This window comes from Pezoporus flaviventris, unplaced genomic scaffold, assembly GCF_033815535.1.
Source record: "Pezoporus flaviventris isolate CSIRO_AGI_PZ_B2104156 unplaced genomic scaffold, CSIRO_AGI_Pfla_v1 ptg000089l, whole genome shotgun sequence".
Classification (NCBI taxonomy): Eukaryota; Metazoa; Chordata; class Aves; order Psittaciformes; family Psittacidae; genus Pezoporus; species Pezoporus flaviventris.
This window is the reverse complement of record NW_026892637.1, coordinates 466,795-491,948: the sequence shown is the minus strand read 5'-3', so window position 1 is coordinate 491,948 and position 25,154 is coordinate 466,795. Positions and strand designations below refer to the sequence as shown.

General features: G+C 37.9%; 1 protein-coding gene across 3 annotated transcripts in view; it reads left to right on the top strand.

Annotated features, from left to right (window-relative positions):
- Positions 1 to 25,154, top strand: part of RNF180 (ring finger protein 180) — a 72,543-nt gene that overhangs the window by 29,889 nt on the left and 17,500 nt on the right. For all 3 annotated transcript variants that reach the window (XM_061475710.1, XM_061475709.1, XM_061475711.1), the window contains exons 5-6: positions 17,480 to 17,705; positions 22,452 to 22,577. In XM_061475710.1, coding sequence (XP_061331694.1) covers positions 17,480 to 17,705; positions 22,452 to 22,577 — 352 coding nt within the window. The remainder of the gene's footprint in view (positions 1 to 17,479; positions 17,706 to 22,451; positions 22,578 to 25,154) is intronic.

Below are 25,154 nucleotides of genomic sequence, written 5' to 3'. Positions count from 1 at the left end.
TTCTAATGAATGTGTATAGCGGGTTTGCTGTAGGAGCATTTAAGCTTTCCAGATAAGGTGTACTAGTGCTAAGATAAATTCAAAAGCTGAAGATACATTTAAATGTGAGAAGATGATCATGTGTAAGGTTGGGGCTTTTTTTCCTGGACTATTTTATGAAAAATTTTAACTCTTAAACAAGAATCTTGCCTGCATCTGAGTTATCACAAGTAATATTTTATGGTAATGTTACTTTTGTTGAAAGATAAATAACTGCTCAGACTTACTCCGTGCCTCTGTTTATATAAGAAATTATTAGCTACAACCTGCACATTTGTAAATATAACTTCTCTGTGTAGTAGTTATAAATGAATACATGCTATACTGCTAAAATAAACTAGGCATGTAATTCTGCAGCACAAAATCCTAGACCTGTCCAGGTGACTTTAATGGGACATAGGTTTCATGCTATTGTTTACCAAAGTGCTAAAAGTACAGTCACTTAAAAATATATTGTAATTACAGACAATTTTGTGCATTTTATAAATATGTGTATATTTGGTGGAATTAAATTTTTTTTGTTTACTGCAGTCTCATTCTATGTTGTATTTCAGGTTTTCATTAAAAGAAATTAATTCTGTCCTATTAACTTTTTTTTTCATATCCTCTTGGGTCCTGAAAGATAGGGCCCAGCAAGCTTTTGGAATTAGTAAAGAATCCCAATAGAAATTGTCTCTTCTTTGTAACTATGAAAATGTTGAATTTAAGTGGATTCTTCCTGTAAGAGGTTGTCTTAGCGTCTGAGTTTGATTTTTTTTTTTAATTGAGACTAAAAAGTATTGTTTGACTGAAGCAGCATATTCCATATAACTTCAGTAACAACAACAAAATAAAAAAAAAACCTGTGTAAAGCTTTTTCCATTATTCCATTATTTTTTTATCTTAGTCTTTATTTGACTACTGATTCTGTTTGACTAGTGAATTCCTCAAATACTGGCTAATTGGTTAATTGAATATCAAAATTATTTAATTCTCTGTTTCAGTGTGCTCAGTGTTGAAGGCAGAAGTATAAGCATTGTTTTCAAATTTTGTTATTTTTTATCAGCTGTATTTTGTTGGAATGATAAAATTATGTGTGTTTCCTTCTTATTCTTTTTTTAGCATTTGTTGATGTCCAGACACTACAGCTGTGCTTGACCATTTGTTGCTTTCTTTATTCTTAATTAGAAAATTGTGTTCCAGCCATGCTGTAGTTGACCATAATTTTCCATAAGTCTTAGGGAGACCAGTAAGTGATCCCCTGAACACTGGGCAGTCTGAGCTAAACAACCTCAATGACAGCTTCAGCAAAAACTGATGGAGATTTCTACATAAATTTAGAGATTGCCGCTATTTTAAGGCTTAATTTGTCCACTGAGGTTTTTCTAACCTTTTCATAGGTGATCTTTTATTATTCACTATCATTTGATTGACTTGCCGAGGTGAGCAGCTCCCCAGAGGCGCCTTCAGCACCGGAGCGTTGCGAAGACACAGCGTCCACCAGCCTCGCCTGTGAACTGCCAGAGCCACCGGGGCAGTCCCAAGGCCTCGTTAGGCCTTGCTCGGGAGCCGGCAGTGCTGCTGACGCAGCCGCTGACTCAGAGGGTGACCGCCGCCCGGGGACCGCGGCGAACGGAGCAGGCGAAGAGGCAGGGGAGCAGGCGGGACGGGGAGCGCACACCGCGGGGCTGGCTCCCGCTCTGGCAGCTCTGCGCTGGCTGCCCCGGCGGTGTCATCGTCGGCACCCAGGCGGAGCTGATGAAGGGGGAGGCTCCAGCGCAGACCTCAGGATGTAGAAAGAACTACTTCAGCCGCTCCAGCCGATGAGTTAGCTGTATTCGGAGATCGGCTCAGATGCTGCTATAGTGTTTGCCAATAGTATGGGGAATAAATAAGACGAATAAGATGTGTGCACGTCTAGAGGGTATGACAACACTGGCATCACAGAAATGTGGTGGCATGGCTCCTATGACTGGAGTGTTGGAATGGAAGGTTACAGGCTCTTTAGGAAAGACAGGCTGGGCAGATGGGGAGGGGGTGTAGCTATTTATGTCAATGACTGGCTGGACTGTATGGAACTCTGCCTGGGGATGGGAGATGGGCCAACAGAGAGCTTGTGGGTTAGGGTCAGAGGGAGAAACTAAACCATCAAAAGAAGCATAACCAAGAGGTCGAAGGAGGTGATCCTGCCCCTCTACTGTGCTTTCATGAGACCCCACTTGGAGTATTGTGTGCAGTTCTGCTGTCCTCAACATAAAAAAGACATGGAACTGTTGGAACAAGTCCAGAGGAGGACTGCAAGGAGCTGTGGAGGCTGGAGCACCTCTTGGAAGAAGACAGCTGAGAGAGTTGAGGAACATCTATATCTGAAGGGGGCCTACAGGGATGCTGGGGAGGGACTTTTCATCAGGGACTGTAGTGATAGGACAAGGGGTAATGGGTTTGAACTTCAACAGGGAAAGTTCAGGTTAGATATAAGGAGGAAGTTCTTTACTTTGAGAGTGGAGAGGCACTGGAACGAGTTGCCCAGAGAAGTGGTGAATGCTGCATCCGTGGCAGTGTTCAAAGCCAGGTTGGACAGAGTCTTGGGTGACGTGGTCTAATGTGAAGCATTCATGCCCAAACTATTCTATGATTCTATTTACCAAAGTATTTTTCTTCTTTTTGTGAGGAGTTATCATTTTGTTTATTTGTACATATAAGCAAAATGGGAAGGAAGAAATTTAGTTGGATCTCTATTTGAAGATGAACACAGATTAAAAGTACTCACCACATAAAAATTACCAAGAAATTGGAATTCTTCAATTACAGCAGAATATGTTGGAGTAGCTTCAGTTTCTGGAGCTGATGCAATATGAAATACTGTAATAAAGTTTCTTTTACAGTACAATGAATTCACAAGGTTTGAAGCACATTTTCTGCTTACCAAGATATTTTTTCTAAAGAATAATTCGTAGGTGAAAATGGGAACACAAAGAGATTTTCTGGATATTGGCAAGTGTGAAACTAACATCAAAAACAGTGGACTACAGTTTAGTAACTGGCATTGGAGCTTCCTCTGGAAGACTGCTGTCCAAGATAGAATCATACAATCATAGAATGGTTAGGGTTGGAAAGGACCTTTAGATCATCGAGTTCCAACCCCCCTGCCATGGGCAGGGACATCTCACACTAAACCATCTCACCCAAGGCCTCATCCAACCTGGTCTTAACCACTGTCAGGGATGGAGCATTCACAACCTCTCTGGGCAACCCATTCCAGTGCCTCACCACCATAACAGGAAGGAATTTCCTCCTTATATTCAATCTAAACTTCCCCTGTTTAAGTTTTAACCCGTTACCCCTTGTCCTGTCACTACAGTCCCTAATGAACTCCAACATCCCTATAGGACCCCTTCAGATACTGGAAGGCTGCTATGAGGTCTCCACGCAGCCTTCTCTTCTCCAGGATGAACAGCCCCAACTTCCTCAGCCTGTCTTCATACGGGAGGTGCTCCAGTCCCCTGATCATTCTCGTGACCCTCCTCTGGGCTTGTTCCAACAGTTCCATGTCCTTTTTATGTTGAGGACACCAGAACTGCACCCAGTACTCCAGGTGAGGTCTCACGAGAGCAGAGTAGAGGGGCAGGATCACCTCCTTCGACCTGCTGGTCACACTCCTTTTGATGCAGCCCAGGATATGTTTGGCTTTCTGGGCTGTGAGCGCACACTGAAGCCGGCTCATGTTCATTTTCTCATTGAGCAGCACCCCCAGTGTTGCAGTCCTTCTCTGCAGGGCTTCTCTGAATCTCTTCCCTGCCCAACCTGTAGCTGTGCCTGGGATTGCTCCAACCCAGGTGTAGGACCTTGCACTTGTCATGGTTAAACTTCATAAGGTTGGCTTCAGCCCATCTCACAAGCGTGTCAAGGTCCCTCTGGATGGCATTCCTTCCCTCCAGGGTATCAACTGAACCACACAGCTTGGTGTCATCGGCAAACCTGCTGAGGGTGCACTCGATCCCACTGGCCATGTCAGCGACAAAGATGTTGAACCAGACCGGTCCCAACACCGATCCCTGAGGGACACCACTCGTTACTGGTCTCCAGCCGGACATTGAGCCGTTGACCACAACTCTTTGCGTGAGGCCGTCCAGCCAGTTCTTTATCCACCAAGCAGTCCATCCATCAAATTGATGTCTCTCCAATTCAGAGACAAGGATGTCGTGTGGGACAGTGTTGAATACTTTACACAAGTCCAGGTAGATGACGTCAGCTGCTCTACCCCTGTCCATCAGTTCTGTAGCCCCATCATAGAAGGCCACCAGATTGGTCAGGCAGGATTTCCCCTTAGTGAAGCCATGCTGGCTGTCACCAACCACCTTGTTGATTTTCATGTGCCTTAGCATGCCTTCCAGGAGAATGTGCTCCAAGATTTTGCCAGGCACAGAGGTGAGACTGACTGGTCTGTAGTTCCCCGGGTCATCCATTTTCCCCTTCTTGAAAATGGGGGTTATATTTCCCTTTTTGCAGTCATCGGGAACTTCACCTGACTGCCATTATTTCTCAAATGTGATGGCCAGTGGCTTAGCAACTTCATTCGCCAGCTCCTTCAGGACCCACGGTTGGATCTCATCAGGTCCCATGGACTTGTGCATGTTCAGATTTTTAAGAAGGGCTTGAACCAGATCCTCTCCTACAGTGGGCCCGAGGTCTTCATTCTCACAGTCCTTGCATCTGCTTTCCAAGACTTGGGTGGTGCAGTCAGAGCCTTTGCCAGTGAAGACCGAGGCAAAGAAGTCATTCAGAACCTCAGCCTTCTCCAAATCCTGCGTAGCCAGTTCTCCTGAGAGCTTCCTGAGGGGGCCTACATTCTCCCTGGTCTGTTTTTTATTTGCTATGTACTTGTAGAATCCCTTCCTGTTATCTTTAATATCCCTAGCCAAGTTTAATTCTAACTGGGCCTTGGCTTTCCTAACCTGTTCCCTAGCTTCCTGGACAACATCCCTGTAGTCTTCCCATGCCGCCTGTCCTTGCTTCCACATTTTATAAGCCTCTTTTTTTATTTGAATTTTCCTCAGTAGCTCCTTATCCATCCAAGGAGGTCTCCTGGCCCTCCTGCTGCACTTCCTTCTAGTTGGGAAGTTCAAAGCAAAGGTAAGTCTATGTCTACCTCCTAAATATTGCCTGTTAAAATGCTGGCCAAAAGAAAGGTTTTCTTATGTCCTCATCCAGCTCATTCTTTGCAAATCTTCTTCTGCCACTTCTATGTCATCCACAGGGTTATAGTCCCTTTAAACAAAATGAGAGAAATTTGAATTGAATTCCTGTCCATGTGCAGTCAAGTGCTTTTTTCTTTGCTAAGAAAATTTCATCAGCAAAGCAACTAGGAAAGAAAACCTAACATTGCTATTATTTTGACTTTTTTTAATCCAAAAGTCTAGCATTGTAGCAACATGTTCTTTAAACATAAACTCAAGGCATAAGAATTATCAGGGTAGCATGTGTTATATAAATAAAACTGTGTATAACAACTTCATGCCAGCTAAAGAAGTACCACATACCATGCCTAGCCCATTGCTAGGTGAAGAGGTTTCTGTACAAGAGAAGGGACAGCTGGCAGGGCTTGTCAAAAGATCTTGTCATCAGTCTGCTGCTTAACATTCAGAAAGCTTTAATTTGTGGACAGTCTGGACCTTCTGTAAGCTTTATGTTTTCAGTAAGTTATTGCAAAGGGAATGCTGTTTGAGAAGTGGTGGACAGGAGTAAATGGCCTGGGATTTTTTTTATTGGTATGTTTTTTCTTACAGTTACCAATTACTTTGAGTTTGCTTTCGTTTGCTAATAATGCTATTTTTAGTTAGTTACAGACTGTAGCAGAGTAATTCTTAAATCTTTCTGTTGGTGAGGATATTACAAACCTTAAGAGTTGCATCTTACTTTTATAATCCAGGCAGAGAAATGTGAAATAGCAGATGTTCATCTCAATCTTCCTATTTCAGCATCCTGTCATTCCAAAGAAAAGCTTTAAACTCACTTATGGAGGGTGAGAGGGGGGAAGAGATTTTCATACTTGGTTTCTGGGAAGCTTTGTGAGAGACTTCACTAGAAGGAAACACTGCAGTGTTACCCTATAGCAGGGAGAAAAGATTGAAATCTTCAGAAATCATTATTCAGACTTCTCAGTGCTTTTGTAAAAGGCTCTTGAGAAATGTTGCCACCCTAAAATTTAAAATGGCCTTACTGTCTTCATAAATAACTTCTGAGGAAAATCAAGTACGATGCAACATGCTGCTTATACAACACAGAAAATTCATGTCTTGCATAAAATAAAGTCTTGAGTATTGTAATGCTTTTTCAGTGAATGCAGTTTTCTTTCTGTGAAAGGAAAAAAAATAAGCAATAATTTCTGCTCTGTTTATCAGACAGAAAAGATTTGAATAGCAGTAGCTTAAATGAAGTATCTGGAAAGAGGATTTATTTATGTATCAGTGTACTGACAGCTGACCCCTTTGAGGCCATCCATGTTCAGCACTTTCAGTCTGAGGCTTCTAATGAATAAATTTGAGGAAAGCAAGCTTTTGCAGATTTTGGATGACTTTGGATATGGCTGACTCTATACCAGGGGAAGAATGTAGTGCTTATTCCTGACAGCTGCCATTACAGAACCATAATTTCTGATAAAATACCATCAAAATGAGAGTTGAGGAAAGATAGATTAATCAAATCAAGCATCTAGACTTTGTTTGTCAGAAAAACAATATATAAAACAGTTGGATTGCCTTTTATTACTGCAGATCCACATGGATTTTTTTTTTTTTTTTTAAAGCAGAGGATCAAATTTCAGTGCTAGTTTCCAAAGGTTGCATGTAAAGAAGAAAAAGGGCCTTTTTTTTTTTTCTATCACTGAATGAAGACATCTGAAACACTTTTGTATTTTGGTTGTTTATTGTTTTAATTTTTCATTGTAATATTTACCACAGGTGGAGAAAAATATCTTGCTTCTTTTGTTTTTGTTGATGACTCCTAGAGTCTTAACCTTAAATACTTTTTTTTTTTCTTTTCAACTTTTTCTTCTCTTTTCAAAAGAAAATCTTTGGAAAGGTATTAGAAGTTTTATAGAAAATCAAAAATACTTGGAATTCTTGCAAATTTGTAGTAATTGAAAATCTGCCATCATTTTGCTGTTGTTTTTTTTTTGATGTAAAAACATACAATGTATTTCAGTGATCTGTTAGCTTGCATTTTAAGGAAACTATATGGTTTTTTTCAAGTCATCCCAGAACTGCAGAAGAAGTGAATTCAAAGAATTTATTCTGATGAAGTTATTCAATAGTGATTCTACTAGGTTTAAAAAATTGAGCAACACTGATGAAATGTGATTACCTTTCCCCTGGGTTTCTCAGACATATTCTTCTTTGAAACCTTTGTCTTTATTTTCCTTCAGTATAAGTAAATGATGTTCTTTAAAAACTGCTTAGAGATGGAGTCTATTATGTAATAAATAATTAAACTGAGTTTAAGAAACTCAGTCAAGACACTTTAAATAGGTGGCCTGATTGTTCTGAGCAAGATGATCACCCAGTTGTTCGATTCACATATGGAAACCTCAAAACTGGGAACATAATTTTGTCTACAGTTTTAGGTTCCCAATTTTAGACTTATTCTAAAGCAGTTCATCTTACTAGGTGGATCCTTTTACTGTAATATGTCACAAACTATGCCTCAATTGTGGAACTTGCAAATTCATAAATCGAGGGTGTTCTGTTTGTATCTTGATTTGGGGGTGAGCGGTAGGAATGTCCCAGCCCAATTAAAAGGACACTTGTGGGAACCCAGTCCAACAGAGGGGTATTACATTCCAAAGATGCCCTCTTGAAGGGTCAGGGTTGGGCATACCGTAATGTGCGTCCAGGTGAATACAGAGGCAGAGTTAATTCGTCTGGGTTAAATGCTTTTTTGGAGTCATAGTTGTGATGGCTCTTAACTAAATTCTCTCTTATCTGATGAATAAAAGGCAATAATTTTCTCATTTCTGCCCCAGCTTCCGTTGGTAATATGTGTTATTACTGTATTAATAAAATCTGAGTGACTGTGTAGCCACAATTAACGACTGAAAGTGTCGTGTTTACGTAATACTAGTAAGGAGTTTGTGTAAAATTTATTTAAAGACATTTTTGAAAAAAAAACAAAAAAAAAACCCAACAAAACAACAAAACTGTGATGAGAGTTCAGTTCAGCAGGCTCAGTTTTCTGTCTAAAACAGTAATAAGTCTTCTACAACCATACCTAACAGGCAGAAACTCTATGTAACTCTGTAACTCATCATATTAAAGTTTTGATAGCTGTAGACAAATCTATGTAGTTGGTGTAGACTGTATGAGCAGACAGAACTGTAACTTGGTGCTGGCAAATCCCAGGAATAATGAGGCTTTGGTAGGTAACTAGTAATCTGTAGACTGATGTTGTTATTTACGAAGGTGTGTTCCAGATGTGGCAATGCAAACGGTTTGTAAGTGCTGTTCAAAACAGCAGTGGACCTCCCTCTCTGACCAGCACTCTTCCAATGTTGCCTACTCCACTTTCTGCTGTACAGCACTGGGGAAGGAACCTATATTAATGACAAGAGTATGTGTTCTTCACTAAATGGCTTTTTGTATGCTGGTAGCTCAGATTGTGTCATGCATCGCTGTAATTTGCTTCAGATTTATGCTGAATCATAAGAAAAATTTCATATGTGTTATTTGATATATTTATGCAAATCTGCCAAAATACAGCATCACTGTTCCAGACATTCTTTTACAGACATTCTGAATATTTTCCCTAACACAGTAATAGTATATATAGGTCAAAGGAGGTGATCCTGCCCCTCTACTCTGCTCTTGTGAGACCTCACCTGGAGTATTGTGTGCAGTTCTGGTGTCCTCAACATAAAAAGGACATGAAACTGTTGGAGCAAGTCCAGAGAAGGGCCATGAGGATGAGCAGGGGAATGGAGCACCTCCCGCATGAAGACAGGCTGAGGAAGTTGGGGCTGTTCAGCCTGGAGAAGAGAAGGCTGCGTGGAGACCTCATAGCAGCCTTCCAGTATCTGAAAGGGGCCTATAGGGATGGTGGGGAGAGACTCTTCATTAGGGACTGTAGTGACAAGAAAAGGGGTAACGGGTTAAAACTTAAACAGGGGAAGTTTAGATTGAATATAAGGAGGAAATTCCTTCCTGTTATGGTGGTGAGGCACTGGAATAGGTTGCCCAGAGAGGTTGTGAATGCTCCATCCCTGGCAGTGTTCAAGACCAGGTTGGATGAGGCCTTGGGTGATATGGTTTAGTGTGAGGTGTCCCTGCCCACAGCAGGGGGATTGGAACTTGATGATCTTAAGGTCCTTTCCAACCCTAACGATTCTATGATTCTATGATTTACGCAAAGCCTAGAAGTAAATGGAAAAATGAATGCACACAAATGTCTGTTATTTCAGTACTACAGATCTCTTTGTTAAAATATATGCTGATTTTACGGGTATAACATTAATATTTCAACATAAATACTTTATTGATTCTCTAGCTCTTTAGGTAGGTGAATTGACAGGACTTTCTTTTTTTACCATGTACCAGAACAACTGCTAGGTTGTACTAGAGAGCAGTTGTACTCTTGTTGTACTAGAGAGAACTCCAGCTGTAGATAGCAAATGCTTTGATCTGACTAACAAGGCAGTCTTTGTGCTTGGAGCTTGTTTATTTCTTCAGGGCTGTAATTTAGCCCTCCAGTCCACATATGTCTGTAAACCTCAGCAGTATGCTTATTGCAAGTGTTACTGCCAATTCTACATCATTGCAGTTTCCATAACACAGAGGAGATCTGTAATATCAAAAGGAGGTACAATACTCTCCTTTTTTTTTTCCCCTGTAAATTCTTTAAAGAAAAAAAAGAAAGAAATCGTTGAAAATGTTTTCTCTGCATGGAATTCGCACCAGAAGGGCCGGCTCAACCTTCTGTTATTTAGGCATTGCATCAAGGCTCAAGGAGATTCACAGAAATTTCTGCAGGTGTCTGCAGAATTTTCCTCCTCTTTGAAATACTGGTTACAATAAAGATGAATGATTATTAATATTTACTTGTTAGGTGTGCTGACACTCATAGCTGTGCATGAATGCTCTAGTCTGCATATTCATTTTTGGTATGAAGTTTCATTTGCCAGCTTAGGTGTACTGCTCACACCATTCTCTTTAATGCCTGAATAAATAATATGCATGGTTTATTAAATACAAAATCAAAATGAAAGTGAAGATAGGCTTGTAAGATGGCTCTTCTTATATAGTAGTTTAGGGGTGGATATAAATATTAAACATTCAGATGATTGTAGCTCAAGTATTTTGAATAACATTTATTCCAGTGGCTATCTCTGAATTCATATTGATAATTAAATTATTTTAATAGGAGTAATACTTCATGATAAGTCAATGAAGTAGTTGCCATGATCTTCAAGAGTTCTCCATAAAAGCTGTATTTACAGATATTGCTCGAACAATAAATCTGATTCTCCTAAGAGAAATTTCCAAGAGGGTAATAATATCTAGAGCTAGCTGCCAGTTTAGCTGTATATTCTTAAAGGTTTAAGTCTCAGTTACTCCAAAGATATAGCTGCAGAAATTAACCAAATTGCATAACAAAGATGCTTAAATAATTTCAAATCAATCTCAGCAAGAAACTGAAATATATTATAGAAGATTCTTGGAAAGAAAGGGGATATGTGCATAATACAGCATCTAGCACAGGGGTTATTCTGTTGCATGTGGCCTGTTTCAATGTGATCGAAATCAGCAGTACAATAACATAGTCATTATTCTAGTTCTGTGAAGTGTGTACAGGAACAAAAAGAGAATATATTAGATCATTTTCTTCTACTTTATCTTTTTTTCTGAGTTTCATTTTTCGTTTCTTCTGCAGAATAAGCCTTTATCTCCTGACATAAGTAAGATTAAAGATCTGCTGAAGTAAAAATACTTCATTGAGACAAATCGGTTAACTTGCCACATATCAAGCCATTTTATAAATTGGTTTGACCTTTTACATAAAAGAAATAATATTAATATTGCACTTAACTAGCATTAAATAGTGTTTGTCATTGACAGGTTACTGAGGGTATTACAGTTCTGTAACTCTTAATGAATCTCTAACCAGAAGTTAAAAAAAAATGTTCTAAATAATGTTCATTAATTTATTTGGTAATTAATGAAGTGTATAAGAAGGGCATGGTTCCTTGAACAGTCAGATTAAATAAATGTACCCTGTTTCTTTGTAATAATTTTAGGTGTATCAAAGTCAGACATTGTCAGCTTTCCTTGATATTTTTTGAGTATAACTGCTTCTCTAGAGAAATAAAATGCAGGCTGAACCTACTTAGACTTCAGTGAAGTGCCCATGGAAAGGATGGGCTTTATTATTCATGAAGTGGTTAATTAATCCAGTCATGTCAGTGCTAGTACTGTCTCTCTATTAACTTCTAACTGCAGCAGATCTGTAATAGTTATACTGATAAATAACCTCCCATAGGCTTTGCACTCAGTGTCTTATCCCCACTCCATTAATGCACATGCCATGAGATTAGCCATTTTGGAAAAAAATAGTCCTAGTCCACATATATGTAGTCCATAAGTGATGGAGTGTTTATCGCATTGATAATCCACTTAAATTGTTATTGTTCTCACTTCGAATTTGTGGCTTATTTTCAGTTTGAAGTGTAATTGCATGTGCAAGATGTGGCATCTTGTTATTCCTTTTTCTGATAGATTTTAAAAAATCAAGTTGATTAAATGCCTTCTGTCGCATGATGTATTTTAGGCTTTTATATGTTTTTCTTGTGCCTTCTCTGTTTTTCAATGCCAATTATAAATTATAGATGTTCAAACTTGGTTATGTGATTCTAGAAGAGATCTCAGTAACAACCTGTGCAGAACTTCAGGACAGTCTTTAAAAGAGTTCTGTGTAGGCAGCAAGAGATGAAATTCCTTTGGGGCAAGCATAAAGTATATCATTCCAGTGTTTTTTTATATCCACACTTTCTGGTTATGAAGGTGTCCTGGCATTCAGCACTTGGAAGAATTTTTTGGCCTTACAAGACTCCATGGAATTGGCATTTTTGTCATATCCCTTCGTAATCCGTTAGTGAGGCCTCTGCTGCTGACATAAATGGCCTCATCAAAGAGGCAAAATCACATGGGTTAAATGAGATGCATAAATCCTTGTTTCTGGACCCTTGACTTCTTTGTTACTGGTCATAAGGAATAGTTTCCAATACTGCTGCTCCAGACAGTCTTTGTAAGCACTGAAGCAAGGCCTGTCTGTGTCCAAGTATCAGTTGCTCAGCTCCTACTTCCCAGTTGCCCAAGTGTTTCCATCTGGAACCAAAAAAAAGTCTCATCTCTTCCTTTAGCTTCAACAATATTTTCAAGCTAATGTTTCCAGATCAGCATATGAAAAGACTTACTTGTATTTCAGGGTGCTCAACCTAACATCTTTTAACTCCTGAGAAGAGCAGTGAACTCACAGCAATTCTTAATGGTTTGTTGACCGTGCACGTCCTTGTCAGAGCCTTTGATCCTTCCTCCGAACTGTGTCAGGTGTCAGCACTTGAACAAAAGAAAGCAGTACTACTGCCAGGTGACACATTAGGGCTCATAATTAACAAGCAGCATTTGCTCTCTATGAGCATCTCATCTTCAGGCAAATTGCTTACTGTTTTAATCTCTAGTAACTTTTCTGTATGCTATTCAGTTTTTTCACATGCATGTTAATTTGTGAGTTAGACCTTCTCATGACTCAGCAGTAATTTGCTCAGATGCAGTCACCTAGTCAAGTCCAAACAACACTGTGCAGAACTTCACAAGTTTATAGCTGAGTAGCTTGGCAATCATACAAAGTCACAGACTTGTGAAGTGCTCATACACTGAAATAATAGACTGGATAATTATCATAGGCAGGAGTATGAGAAGCTCATAGAGTTGTTGACCTGACTCTTTATAGTATGTGTGTTGTTTGGATACAGTAAACATTAAAAAACCCTAATACGTTCTCAACCATTATAGTTTCTCAACTATAATAATTGAGTAAAATTTAACTAGGTAAGAAATTAACTTGCCTGTACTTTTTGCTGAGATCATTCAGGATTAAGAAAAGATTATAGTAATACTATTGTAGCCATCATTACCTAAAGATAAAAACAGTTTGAGACTGATAGAAGTTAGTATGTGTACATATATTTGATTAAACAAATCAAATAAAGCATATTTGATTAGGCAGACTTCTAGGATGTGGAAAAAAACAAAGCTTGGAAAGTCAAAAAAGTCCTTTCAGGTCTGAAAAGCAGTAACCCTCATGAATAAACATGACCTCAGAACAACCTTCGATAACTCAAATAGAGACAGAAAAGGAATTGAAGTTTTAAGGAACTGATCTTCTGTGAGAAGGAGGAAAACAGGTTATTTTCTCTGGAAAACGTAAGAGGCTACATAGAGGTTAGAGTGCAAATATCTACTGAGAATATTCTGATTTTAATTTTCACTGTTTGTTTATTTATTTATTGTCTTGTTAGAGCCCCATATACAAAAAGCATAGGTGTCCTATCAGTAATTGACTTAGAAGCCTTGGTCTGCAAAACGCCTGATCACACAGGAGCCACTCGACTGCCTAAAGCTACTTCTAAATGGAATAAATATATATATATATATATGCACACATAGCTTTAAACCAAAGTTCACTAGAATAATAATGAAGAAAATGTTATTCAGTTTTATATTCTTGAGCAATTTATCCAACCCAAATGCAGCAGAGAGGTTATGAATGGAAGGTGTAGCAGTAGGCAGCTTCAGAGAGCTGTTTAGGCTGCTTTGCTCTGCTTTGAATTGCTTGCCTTTGGATTTTTCTGAAATATTGTATGAGGGGAAATTTTGGAGTGTAGGGAATTCAGACTGAATTATTGATCTGTACAGATATTTAAGCCATGGGCATTAGCATCTCTGGCCTATTATGATATATATGTTTTAAGGTTAGGTTTGCTAGACATGTGGAAAGGTGTCCTTTTGCATTCATTGTATCAGTCCACCAAAACAGAGTGCTCAACAGCATACAAACCCTGGTGGACCTTACAGCCTGATTTGGAAGAACTTCTGCTAGTTTAGGTAGTAAAGATTTTTAATAGGTATTTTCCTACATTTTAAAATTGCACTTGCATTTGTTTTCTATATTTGCTTTTGAAACCCCATAAAAATTCACCAATTTGGTCTGCAGAAATTAGGCTAGATAAATTCTTTTCAAAGCAACAAAACACCTGCAGACTTCTCTGTAGCAGTGACACTCATTGTTAACCTCTCTACTTAATCTAGCTGTCAATTTTTATGAAATGTTTAGGAACCAAGTATACCTGAGGTCACAACCCTTATGTCAGATTTGTTTACAATTGACTAATGGGTTCAAAAGCTGGTGTGGGATGATCTGTTGGATAGATGTGGCACTCCTACAAGCCACATTTCTTTTGGGCTAAACCTACTGATCATTTTTTCCAGCAGGAACCAATAAGTATTTATTTCTTTTTAAGCCATTTCTATACAAAACAGTATCTATATTCATTCTTTAAACTTTTTCAGACCTGGGTGTATGATTCTGATTAGTATAATTGAAGACTTAAAGTCTATTTTAGAGCTGCAGATCATTATAGGTTTATTTATGTACAGTTTATGAATAGCATAGAACAGATTACCAAGAGGCATCTTCCAAGATGATGGAGAACATGCGTACTGCACACTTTCAAAATGTGAGGTATGTGAATGTGCAGCAAATGAAGTCTTCCTCATGATTTGTAATGATGAAAATGTGACTTCTTAAGCTTCCTACACCATTGTTTCTCTTTTTGAGGTACTGTTCATGTAGGAGAATAGAAACAGGTGTCTCTGCAAAGAGACTCCAGTTTTATCTACCTTCACATTAAGCATGCAAGGGCAGAAAGAATTTTTTTCCCTCCTAACCAGTTTAGATTGTAAAGCACTCAAACACCAAATCTCTGGCTCTAGCTGGAACATATGGGCACTGCTTAATTGCAAATGCACAATAATGCCTGTTTAAGTTATTGTGTATTAGCTTCTTGCCTAAGGAGGTTGCTCTGATTTTAGCTTTGCAGTACAAAATGATGCCATGTGCCTAGATAGGTCTTTAGGTCTTTTGAGAAGGAGCACAAAGCTGTAGAAAAGTCTTCCTTTGATCTGCTAAGGAGATTATTCTTAACTAGAGTCTAGTTTGCACATCAGAATAATTTTGATCTTCTTTCTAGTTGCAATTGGCTGGGAGATTCTCCTGGTTGTGCATCTTACCATGATTACAAACCTATCTCAGAACCAATCATTATCCTTGAGTTGTCAGCCATGTTGCCACTAACACCCTCATTTACCTAACTGCTCATGCAAGATGTTTAACTTGCAGCCACTGAGGCAGGCAGCTCCTCTGTACACATTTTATATTTCAAATCAGTACTTATCAAAGCCAGTCAGCAAAAGCTTGCATCTTCCCTTTTCTCCCCTTGCCTCCATCTTTTCATTTTGTGCTAGCTTCTGTAGATGTTAGTCCCAGCCAGACCTCTACTGGCTGCTTATCAGTACAGCCTGGCTGCCCCTGCAGTAAGTTTCAATATACACTGAATTTTTCTGGGCCCCTCTCAAGTCTGGCATGGAGAAAATCAAGTTGGAGTGGTAAGTGCTGAGGTAAGTACTGCAAGAACCCACAGTTATTAATGCTTAGGGTTGCACAAGAGCTTAAGTCTGGACACACTGCTAAAACCAAACTGTTTCCATGGGTTTGTGTCACAGCAGGACAGAATTTGTAAGCCCTTTTGGCACCTAGTATTCTGGAAAGTATGATGCAAAAGCTGAGCTGGACTGACAGGATGAATGCTTATCCAGAACTGATAGATTCTGGGTAAATATTTCTACTGTGTATTTTTTAATTACTTCCCCAGTACCCATACTGTTAGAATTACTCATTATCCGCAGTGTCCAGTATCCCAGGTAGAAGTGGACTGATTACTGAGAGACAGCAGAAATCCAAACGTATTAGCCATATATGCTATCTAGAGACTCCCATCTCTACAGTAGGCACAAAATAACAGTCATTAATATTTGGTATACCAATATCAGGCAGTGGTTGTCTGTAATGGTCTGTGAGTGTCAAAAGTGGCCTGTGAAATACACAGCTAGTGGGCATACAAATTAGATGCAAATCAAGCAGCTGCTCTAGCAGAGAGTAGTATTTATTGAGTAGAAGTGCATCAACAGGTGTGCTTAATGTCAGTGATAGGTGTCTGGAAAGACTTGTGGAGCTAGTGTTGCAGGACTACCAGAGTACCTACAGAGCAGTGGTTGAGCAAGGGATGTGAGGGTATTAAGGATGGATACTGGAGCTTGCAAGAAGTCACAGATACTACAAGGCAGCTTAGAATTAAGACACTTAAACTAAGATAATGAGACAAGGACTGGGAATTTAAAACAAGAGGCATGAGGGAAGAGTTCTGAGCAGCATCTGATACCCTCCTCTGTCTTTGTTCTTTCCTAGTGGGTGTCTTAGATACTGGGCTGTGTTGGGTTCTGTTAGACGTGAAGCAGGGAGAATGCATAGAGGAGCTAGAGCAAAGTCACTGTCTCTTGTATGACTCCCATACAGATGAAAAAGATAGCTTTTTTCTTTAAGCCAAAAACCTCAGATGAAATTAGTATCAGATATTCAGATTACATGGAAGGGCTTATTCATCTTACAAGACAAAAGCCGAATCCTGGCAATATACACAAGGTGTTAACACTTACATGGCAAGTGCGCTGGGGAGTCCAGCTATGTTCCCCTATGAATATATCAGTGCAAGAAAATTTGGAGCACATGTGCTGTCAAAAAACAACAGTTACCAAAGATGGTAGAGTTTTCTAGACTCTACTTTCTTCTCTGAGGTTTAGATTCTGCATTATAGTAATAAAGTTGTGGCTTGTTTCAAACTGGGAGCCATTATTCTTGCTGAAAATGCCCTTTGTAAATTATTTTTCAAAGGCAGAGCAATCCAGTGATTATTTTTAGAGAATTTTTGTTTTGTTTTGCCTTCCCTGGCAATGTAACGAGCTATTTTGGTAATAAAGTTGCAAATAAATTTTTAAAATCCATAATAAAAGAAGGAACCTGATCAAACTACAGTTTTACTCAACCTTTTTGCTTTTGTTATTTTGTTCTTTCACTGTCTCATATGATTTTTGTTCACCTTTCCCACAAATGTGTGTTCTGACATTCCTCTTATCATTATGTTACATCATCTTGTTGAAAGTAACTTGTATTAAAAATTAAGAGTATCACCAGTGTGTACCAGCTTCTTAAGTGTTATTGAAAGTCACCTTCCTAGTGATTGGTTTATCCAAAATGGTTATGAGCTGAGCTGTGAAAAGATGTTTTCTTTTTCTTCTTGCAGACTGCAAATGATAACCTGCATACAGATGATGAGCATGACCTCAGAGGAGATAAAGAAAACTATCTCTGTGCAGTGTGCCTGGATGTTTATTTCAATCCTTACATGTGCTATCCATGCCACCACATCTTTTGTGAGCCTTGCTTAAGGATGCTTGCCAAAGACAATCCAGCCAGTACTCCATGTCCACTGTGTCGCACTACAATTGCCAGAGTCTTTTTCCAAGCAGGTATCAAAATGAAAGTTTTTAAAATAGAGAAAAGTATTTGTGGCTTTCCCTGTTGTATTTATGGCCAGAATAAATATGTAGTTTAAAGTATAGTAAGACCCTGCTAAAAGAAAAAATAAATTAAAAGCAATATGCAATGGGCCACATTCAAAATGCATGCAGAACAAAATTTAATGATGTTAATCCACTGTAAGGTCTTTGCATTTAACTCCTCCTAGGACTATTCCATGCAGGCTTTCTTCAGTAGCGAGAAACTATTCTGGATGCATATTTTAAAACTGTCTGATTTTTGAAGTGCGATTCTGATATTTTGCATTTCATCGGCTTCCTCTTGCTGAATGCTCACAGACTCCAAACATAATAAAGATTTTCTTAAAATATCCTACCAAGAAAAGCATTTTTAAAATTACTAACATACCAACACACCAAAAAATGCACTTTTCTTGGTTTTATGGGTTTAATTTAGCTATGAGTGAAAAGAAAGATTGGCAGAACTATATCCTCCTCACTAAACTTTTTTTAAAAGTCTCCCTTCCTGGCCTCTTACACCCTTATCTCTAGTATTCCTGACTTTTAGCAGTAGGAGAGTGTGGTGGATAAGAGGTGTCTGACGTGAGAAAGGGTACAAGGTTAGAAGAGGGTAAGCAGATGTAGATGGGATACCTGGAACAGCACAAGTCAGTCTTTTATACCTGGAGCTTAAGAAGATAAATTCAAGCACCATGAACAAAATTGCAATATAATAACTGGAGTTAGGCCTTTTAGAGTTCTTAAAATGTGTATAGACAGGTCACAAAGTAATGGAAATGACTCAGCCACGCAGGAGAATTTGTTTATTTTTGCATGCTGCAGAGATCTTGCAGCAATACTTTTTAAACTGGGAGAGTGCTGTGATGATGATAGGTTGAGGATGCAGAGTATTGAAGTATGATATCACATTTATCAGCAGACCTGCCCAACTTGTATTTCTGTTTGTGCAGATTCTTGCTCTGCACAAGCTCAACTTTGTATAATTTGATGGCAGACCAGTTCAAAGAACCAACTAGGTCAAATATGAATTCCTTTAGGTAAGAAGGAGGCATTTTTTAGACAAACTAACCAGTGAACCAGGATGGTTCAATTTATTGCTGTTGGTGGCCAGAAATAGGGACTGACTATATCAGTAATGCAGCAGGAAAAATGGATGGAAAGCTGCAGCCTGAGCACTCTCAGCACCCTGCCTGGCTGATGTGTAGAGGTTTCAAGCTGTTCTCACTTCATTTGCTTAATGTTTGATGCTCCTTTGGATTTGATATACAGATGAAGTGTGTTTCACCGGTAGATAATTACTTTTAGTTGTTTTTTAAGGGCTATTTAAATTAAATAAAAAAAAAAAAGAAAAGAAAAAGCTACTTAACAGATTGGATGCAGCAAAATACTGCTGGGACAGCACAAAGAGAAAATACAGATGCTTGGTAAAATGTATTTGCAAAACTTTTCAACACATTCAAAGTACTGCTATTTGAAATATTACCAGGATTATTTGCAATTTTTGAGTACTTAATATGCAATGTGTAAAATATGTTATGGGAGGGAATGAAGAAGAGGGAGCTGGACTCTTCTCACTGGTGCCCACTGACAGTACAAGCAGTAGTAGTCACAAACTGAAACACATGAAATTCCATGTGAACAAGGAAAACACCTTTTCACTGTGAAGGTTGTCAGACAAGTTGTTCTGAAAGGTTGTGGGGTCTCCATCTGTGGAAACTCAAAACCCAACTAGACACCCTGGGCTGCCTGCTGTAGCTGACCGTTTTTGAGCAGGGTGGGTTGGACAGAGCCTTGGGTGACATGGTTTAGTGTGAGGTGTCCCTGCCCATGGCAGGGGGTTAGAACTAGGTGATCTTAATGTCCTTTCCAACCCTATTCTATGATTCTGTGATTCTGTGACTGGTTGATCTCAAGACATCCCTTCCAATGTAACCCATTCTGTGAAAATATTAAAAAGTCATGTACTGGTTTTGAGGAAAAGTATTTGTGTGGCTAAAGTGTAAATACAGTGTCATAAATATATAAACAGGGAGCCTAGTCTAAACAGAGAGTCATAGCAATGTATGAGATGTGTTTAGTATTAACAATTTCAGATGAGAGAAATTCATATAGCCTTACAACAGCTATTTGTATATTGCTATTCAATACATAGCAATATATGCTTGACATGGCAATATATTTTGAAAAGGATACACTGAATTTACTTCAATTTGTTATACATATATTAAAAAAATACTTCGTAGTTTTCAAGTGCATAACATACTAAGCAGCTTTTAAACCAACCAAGAAATATTGATGACGATATCATACGCTTAGAGAAGTCATAAAATCAACACATTAAGGAAGATGGATAGTGCCAAATCAGTCTAAAGGGTAGCAAATATTATTTTTTTTTTTACTCAGGAGATTTAGTAAGCCATGCAATAGTTAGGCTAAAGTCACTGCTGCTATAGGTTTGTGCAGCCAGCAAAGCAAAGTTGCTAGGATTTTTTGTGTATTTCTGTAATGCCACAGCTGAGAAGACTTACTTCACTCTCTAATTTATTCTGGGTATTTTCTACAGCTTTGCTTTTGTATAACTGTATTTTACCTTACAAGGATATCTTAAAAAGAAAACATTTAAGGGTATATTCAGAAATTCACTTCTTGGCTTGTACAGTTTTACAAACTGAATATATCTGCAAGAGAAGGTTGCGTGTAACATGTCAAAAAAAAAGATGAGGGCTAGGAGTTCAATTACCCAATTATGAAGAAAAAGAGTGCTTAAACCAGAGCTACAAATCTGGATGTGACCCATGAGGATACTTTCTTCACCCTGTTGCCTTGATCAAGTGAGGTTTTCTTACTGATTCCCTTTAGAGTGAGTTCCAGTCCAGACAGGGTTAGGGTTAGGTTTAAGGTTAAGCTCTGATGGTGTCTGTTGTGCCTTCCCATCTTTTTTAAAGGCTTTATTAAAAGTCCTTCTTACATCAGGATAAAATCACGTCTAGTCAGTTGATAGGGTGCCCAGGATACACCTAAGAGAGCTTTTGATCTGATAGCTACAACCCAATTAAAGTAACCCTGAAAAAGTCCTTGATCAGAGTAAGCATTACTTAGCAACAACTAAAAACATTGGTGTTTTATCAGCACTGTTCTCAGACTAAAGTCGAAAACACAGCACTGTACCAGCTACTAAGAAGGAGAAAAAATAACCTCTACAGCTGAATCCAGGACATCAAGAAACCTTCTAAAAGCCAGTAAGGGTTGGCACCACTGCCTTTTGTGAAAACCAGGAGATGGATACTTGACCAGAGATTTCAGTATTTGAATCTGGACAATAAAGTTGAAAGAACTGTGTTGATTTTTATGACTTGTAGAAGAAAACTAAAATATTCTGTGTTGATATGATGAGAGGCAGGCAGAGTCTCATCAGAGGCTATTTCTCTGAATCTGAATAGTGTTTAATCCAGATATGTCCAGTAGCGTATCAAGCTCTTGCATAAAAATTAAGTGCTAGTGAAAAATGCACATTTTGCTCCTTTTACATTTGGGAGAGAAAATGGCCTCTTTTCCAATTGGTGACAGAGGTTTATGGGTGCAGTACCATTGTCCTTGGGTAATGAGATAGAAGGATTTAGAGATTTCTGTAGTCTGCATGTGTTGTGTTGATTCATTTCACCTGTGTTTGGGGTTTGGCTTCAAATCTGCCAATGCCTTCCTCTTATACAGAAAAAGCTACTGCAATCCAAGGGCATTTGGAATTTTTTCTTCTTTCTGGAAGCTCACAAAAAGCTTAGGTCTCTCAAATTTTCCAGAGAAACAGATTTCATAAAATACAGATTATTGAAAAATTATGAACGATTTCAATGGAAGAGGTGAACAAATAATACATAAGACTTTTTGAAGGTCTGTAAATGGTCTTTTTTTTTCTATTAAGATACAGCAGGAATTATGGTAGCGGCTGCTGGTATTTATCTGGACCCATGATGGTTTGAAGAGTCAAAATGTGGGGGGTTTGAAGTTTTCCCTGTTAACTTCTAGCTTAGCAACTCTGATACAAAGTAAATCACTTCTTTCTGTGTTAGGAAAGCATGGTTATTTTAAAATTGTTTTACATTGTTAAATTGCTATGGACAAGTTAGTTTTGACAGTTTTGAGTTGCAGTGTATGTAGGTATTTCACAAGATTGTATCATGAGAAGTTGATGATCTCTCGAGACTAATAAGGTATGTCAGCTCTTGCAATGTGCCATTAGTCATTCTACAAACGAATTCCTGTTAATCCACAACATTTTAAAAATCTCAACAAAGATTTTCAGACTCTTCCCATCTCTTTTCACTGCAGACTGTTACTGAGCAATACTGTTAGACAGAAAAGCAATATGAACTAAGAATGTGTCAGTAAGTTCAATAGATGTCATTTTTGATCCATAGAAGTCATCATTTTTTTACATGAAATGACCTGATTTCTTATATGCTTCCTTTTTGCTAGATTGCCGTCATCGTTCTTAAACAGAAACAAAAGGAACAGAATCAAAACAGCCATGTTTAAGACTTGTTCTTGCTATATCTGGAAATGTTTGGGTTCATGTGATATTAAAACAGCTTAAGAGATGTTATCATTAGAGAAAGGATTACACAGTAGATAAAGCATTTTTTTTTATTATAAGTGTATGCAAATTATTGCTATATTTACAGCATTGATTTGTACATTCTTTCCCATTTATTACCATAGAACTGAACAACTCCACCAAATCTTTTTTTCCTACGGAATATTTGAAGTTAAAAGAAAATTTTCAAAAATCAAATTCTGCAAAATGGCCTCTACCAAGCTGCAAGAAAGCCTTCAGAGTTTTTGAAGGTAAGTTTTTTAATTTTTCCTTAAACTTCACTCAGTCTTGAGTATAATATTTGAAAATAAGTCTCTAGCTAATACATGCCATAGGAAATCAAAGATGGATGATTATTAAGGTAGAGCTGAGCTAAATTCTCCTGGGTAACTTATACACAGTGCTCTGAATCTGAGGATAAACTGTAAATTCTGAAAAGGCAATTGGTGTGTGTATGTACCTTTTTATTTATTAAATCTTTGATTTTTTGTACAGTATCAGAATAATTGTAGTTTTCTGTTTGGGAAAAATTGTGTGTGCATAGTGGTATAAAGAATATTACTCAATTACTCTGGAAAGAAAAAGTTCTGAGTGGAGTCAGTAGAGACGTAAAAAAAAAAAAAAAAAAATTAGGATAACTTTTCCATGAAAGAAGTCATATAAAAAAGCTGGAATAACATCGCATGCATTATTATGTATTGTTTGCTTCATATATGAAGAGGAGTAAAGGCTGTGGGTGTTTTAGCTTTGTTTTCTGCTTAATTATATGAAGAAATCTTAGTCCTCTTTTGCTACTTTTAACACTTAAACATTTTCATGGTTATTAACTAGTTGTTAACTGAAAAAGATTTAAGTTAGATCACTGAAATATGGGATTCACTGTATACTCCATTTTCCCTGTTTTCAGTCTAACGGTCTTTCTTCACCAGGCCTCATCTATGTTTACTTATAAAGTTACTTTCTGTTGTGCTGAGCCTTCCTAGCAAATACATTTTTCCTGTTAGTTAGAACAATACAGATTGCTCCTAAAAGTAAGTGCAAAGAATAAAACAGGACATCCTTTTTATATTACTTTTGTGAGTCTACCCAGGCCTTTCTAGAGGTAAAATTTCGTAAATTCTAGTCCTCCACTTACAAAATTGTGTCACACAAGGGGATGATTTGATACTGAAAATAACAAGAAATGCTCTTAACTATCAAAAAATAGCAGACTTGAGAAGTTTGAGGACTGACCATCTTTGGTATTACTCAGAGGAGAAGCTGTTGGCAGGAGAACATGAGTATTTCTTTTCTCTAAGGCAGTTAATGTAATGTGGATGTTGATGCTAATGTAATACATTATGTATGTGACATAGTTCATGTATGTTCCATAGTGTCATATCAATTATATCTTTCATAAATATAAAAAGCTACCATGCCAAGCCTTCTTCAAAGCATAAATAATTAAAAATAGAGATCATAGAGGTTTAGTGTTGTGCTGTATGAAAACTGGGCATATCATTCCACCACAGTAATTCTTTGTGTTGGATTTATGTGTCTCCAAAGGATATCCTGTAAGTCCCACACCAAATGAGAGCATGACTACATCTAGTTAATAGGAAACCTGAACCACATAGCTGTCTGAAACATTGTCTTTGCCTTCTTAAATACAAGGGTCACTGCCATATCCCTCTCTTCTGACTTTTTATTTGAATAAAAACTACTGCAGTGTTTATGTCAGTTCAAAACACAAATGTATAATATTTTCTCCTGGGCTGCTTTTTTTGGCTTACAGCTGCACTATGTTTGGCAGCATCTAAAATTCCATATTTGATATGGAATTCCATATTTAATATTCCATATTTGGTTTTCTTAACTGTCTCAGGAGGCTCCCAGGGATACACAGACATAGAAGACTGAGCATACAGGCACCAAAAGACTTCTGACAACATAATAGATGCCTTTCACAAATACAACCCCTAATATCAGTAAGACCAGTAGGGCAAAAGAGGCTACTTAGGTTAATTTTTGTTTAATTACAAAAGTAATAACCAAATAAGATGTTAGAGTTGCAGAATGGGAAGAAGAACATAGTGGCATGCATGAGAAGAGTAACGGGAGTGAAAGTGGCCCTGTTAGAAATGCATATGCTCTTTTGTCTAGTTCATATGCAGCAGATTCAGTGGCCACTGAAAATCTGGCAGCTCTTTTCAAACTTTGTATTGCTCCATTTTTCCATATGACAAAACTTCTTCTGTAATAGTATTTTTATAATCTGTACATAAAAATGGTGGACTTTGAAGAGTAAACCACTCATTAGAGATACTAGGCCTGACAAAATGAGACCTCAGCTGACTGTTGAGAAGCCTAGATTGAGTGTATTTGTCAGTTGTAAAATTTAAAAAGTCTAATTTAGACTTTCTGAACATTGCAGGACCACTAGGTAAAATCAGATGTCTTTTCTTTTTCCTTACATTTTTCATGAACTGATTCTCTGAGCCAGATTTTGTAATCAATATGTGAGTCTTCTTTGATATGAGAATTTGAATGAGGAATGTAAAAGTGTCCAGTAACTAAAAAAAAAACAAAACAAACTATATGAGATAAACTTACTACATTAGTTGCTGGTTTGAGTATTTGTAATCGTACGGTAGAAATAACATCTCAAATAATGGTTTCCTTAAACAAATTTAAAAATAAACAAATAATGTCATTTGAATAGAATAGTTAAATAGCAGATGTACTTTATTAGATTCTATTACCGTATAGTTATAGTTTAATAACGTTGTATAAATAGAGCCTTTTCATGCCATTAAATTAGAGTTACATTCTATGAACACTGTACAGTT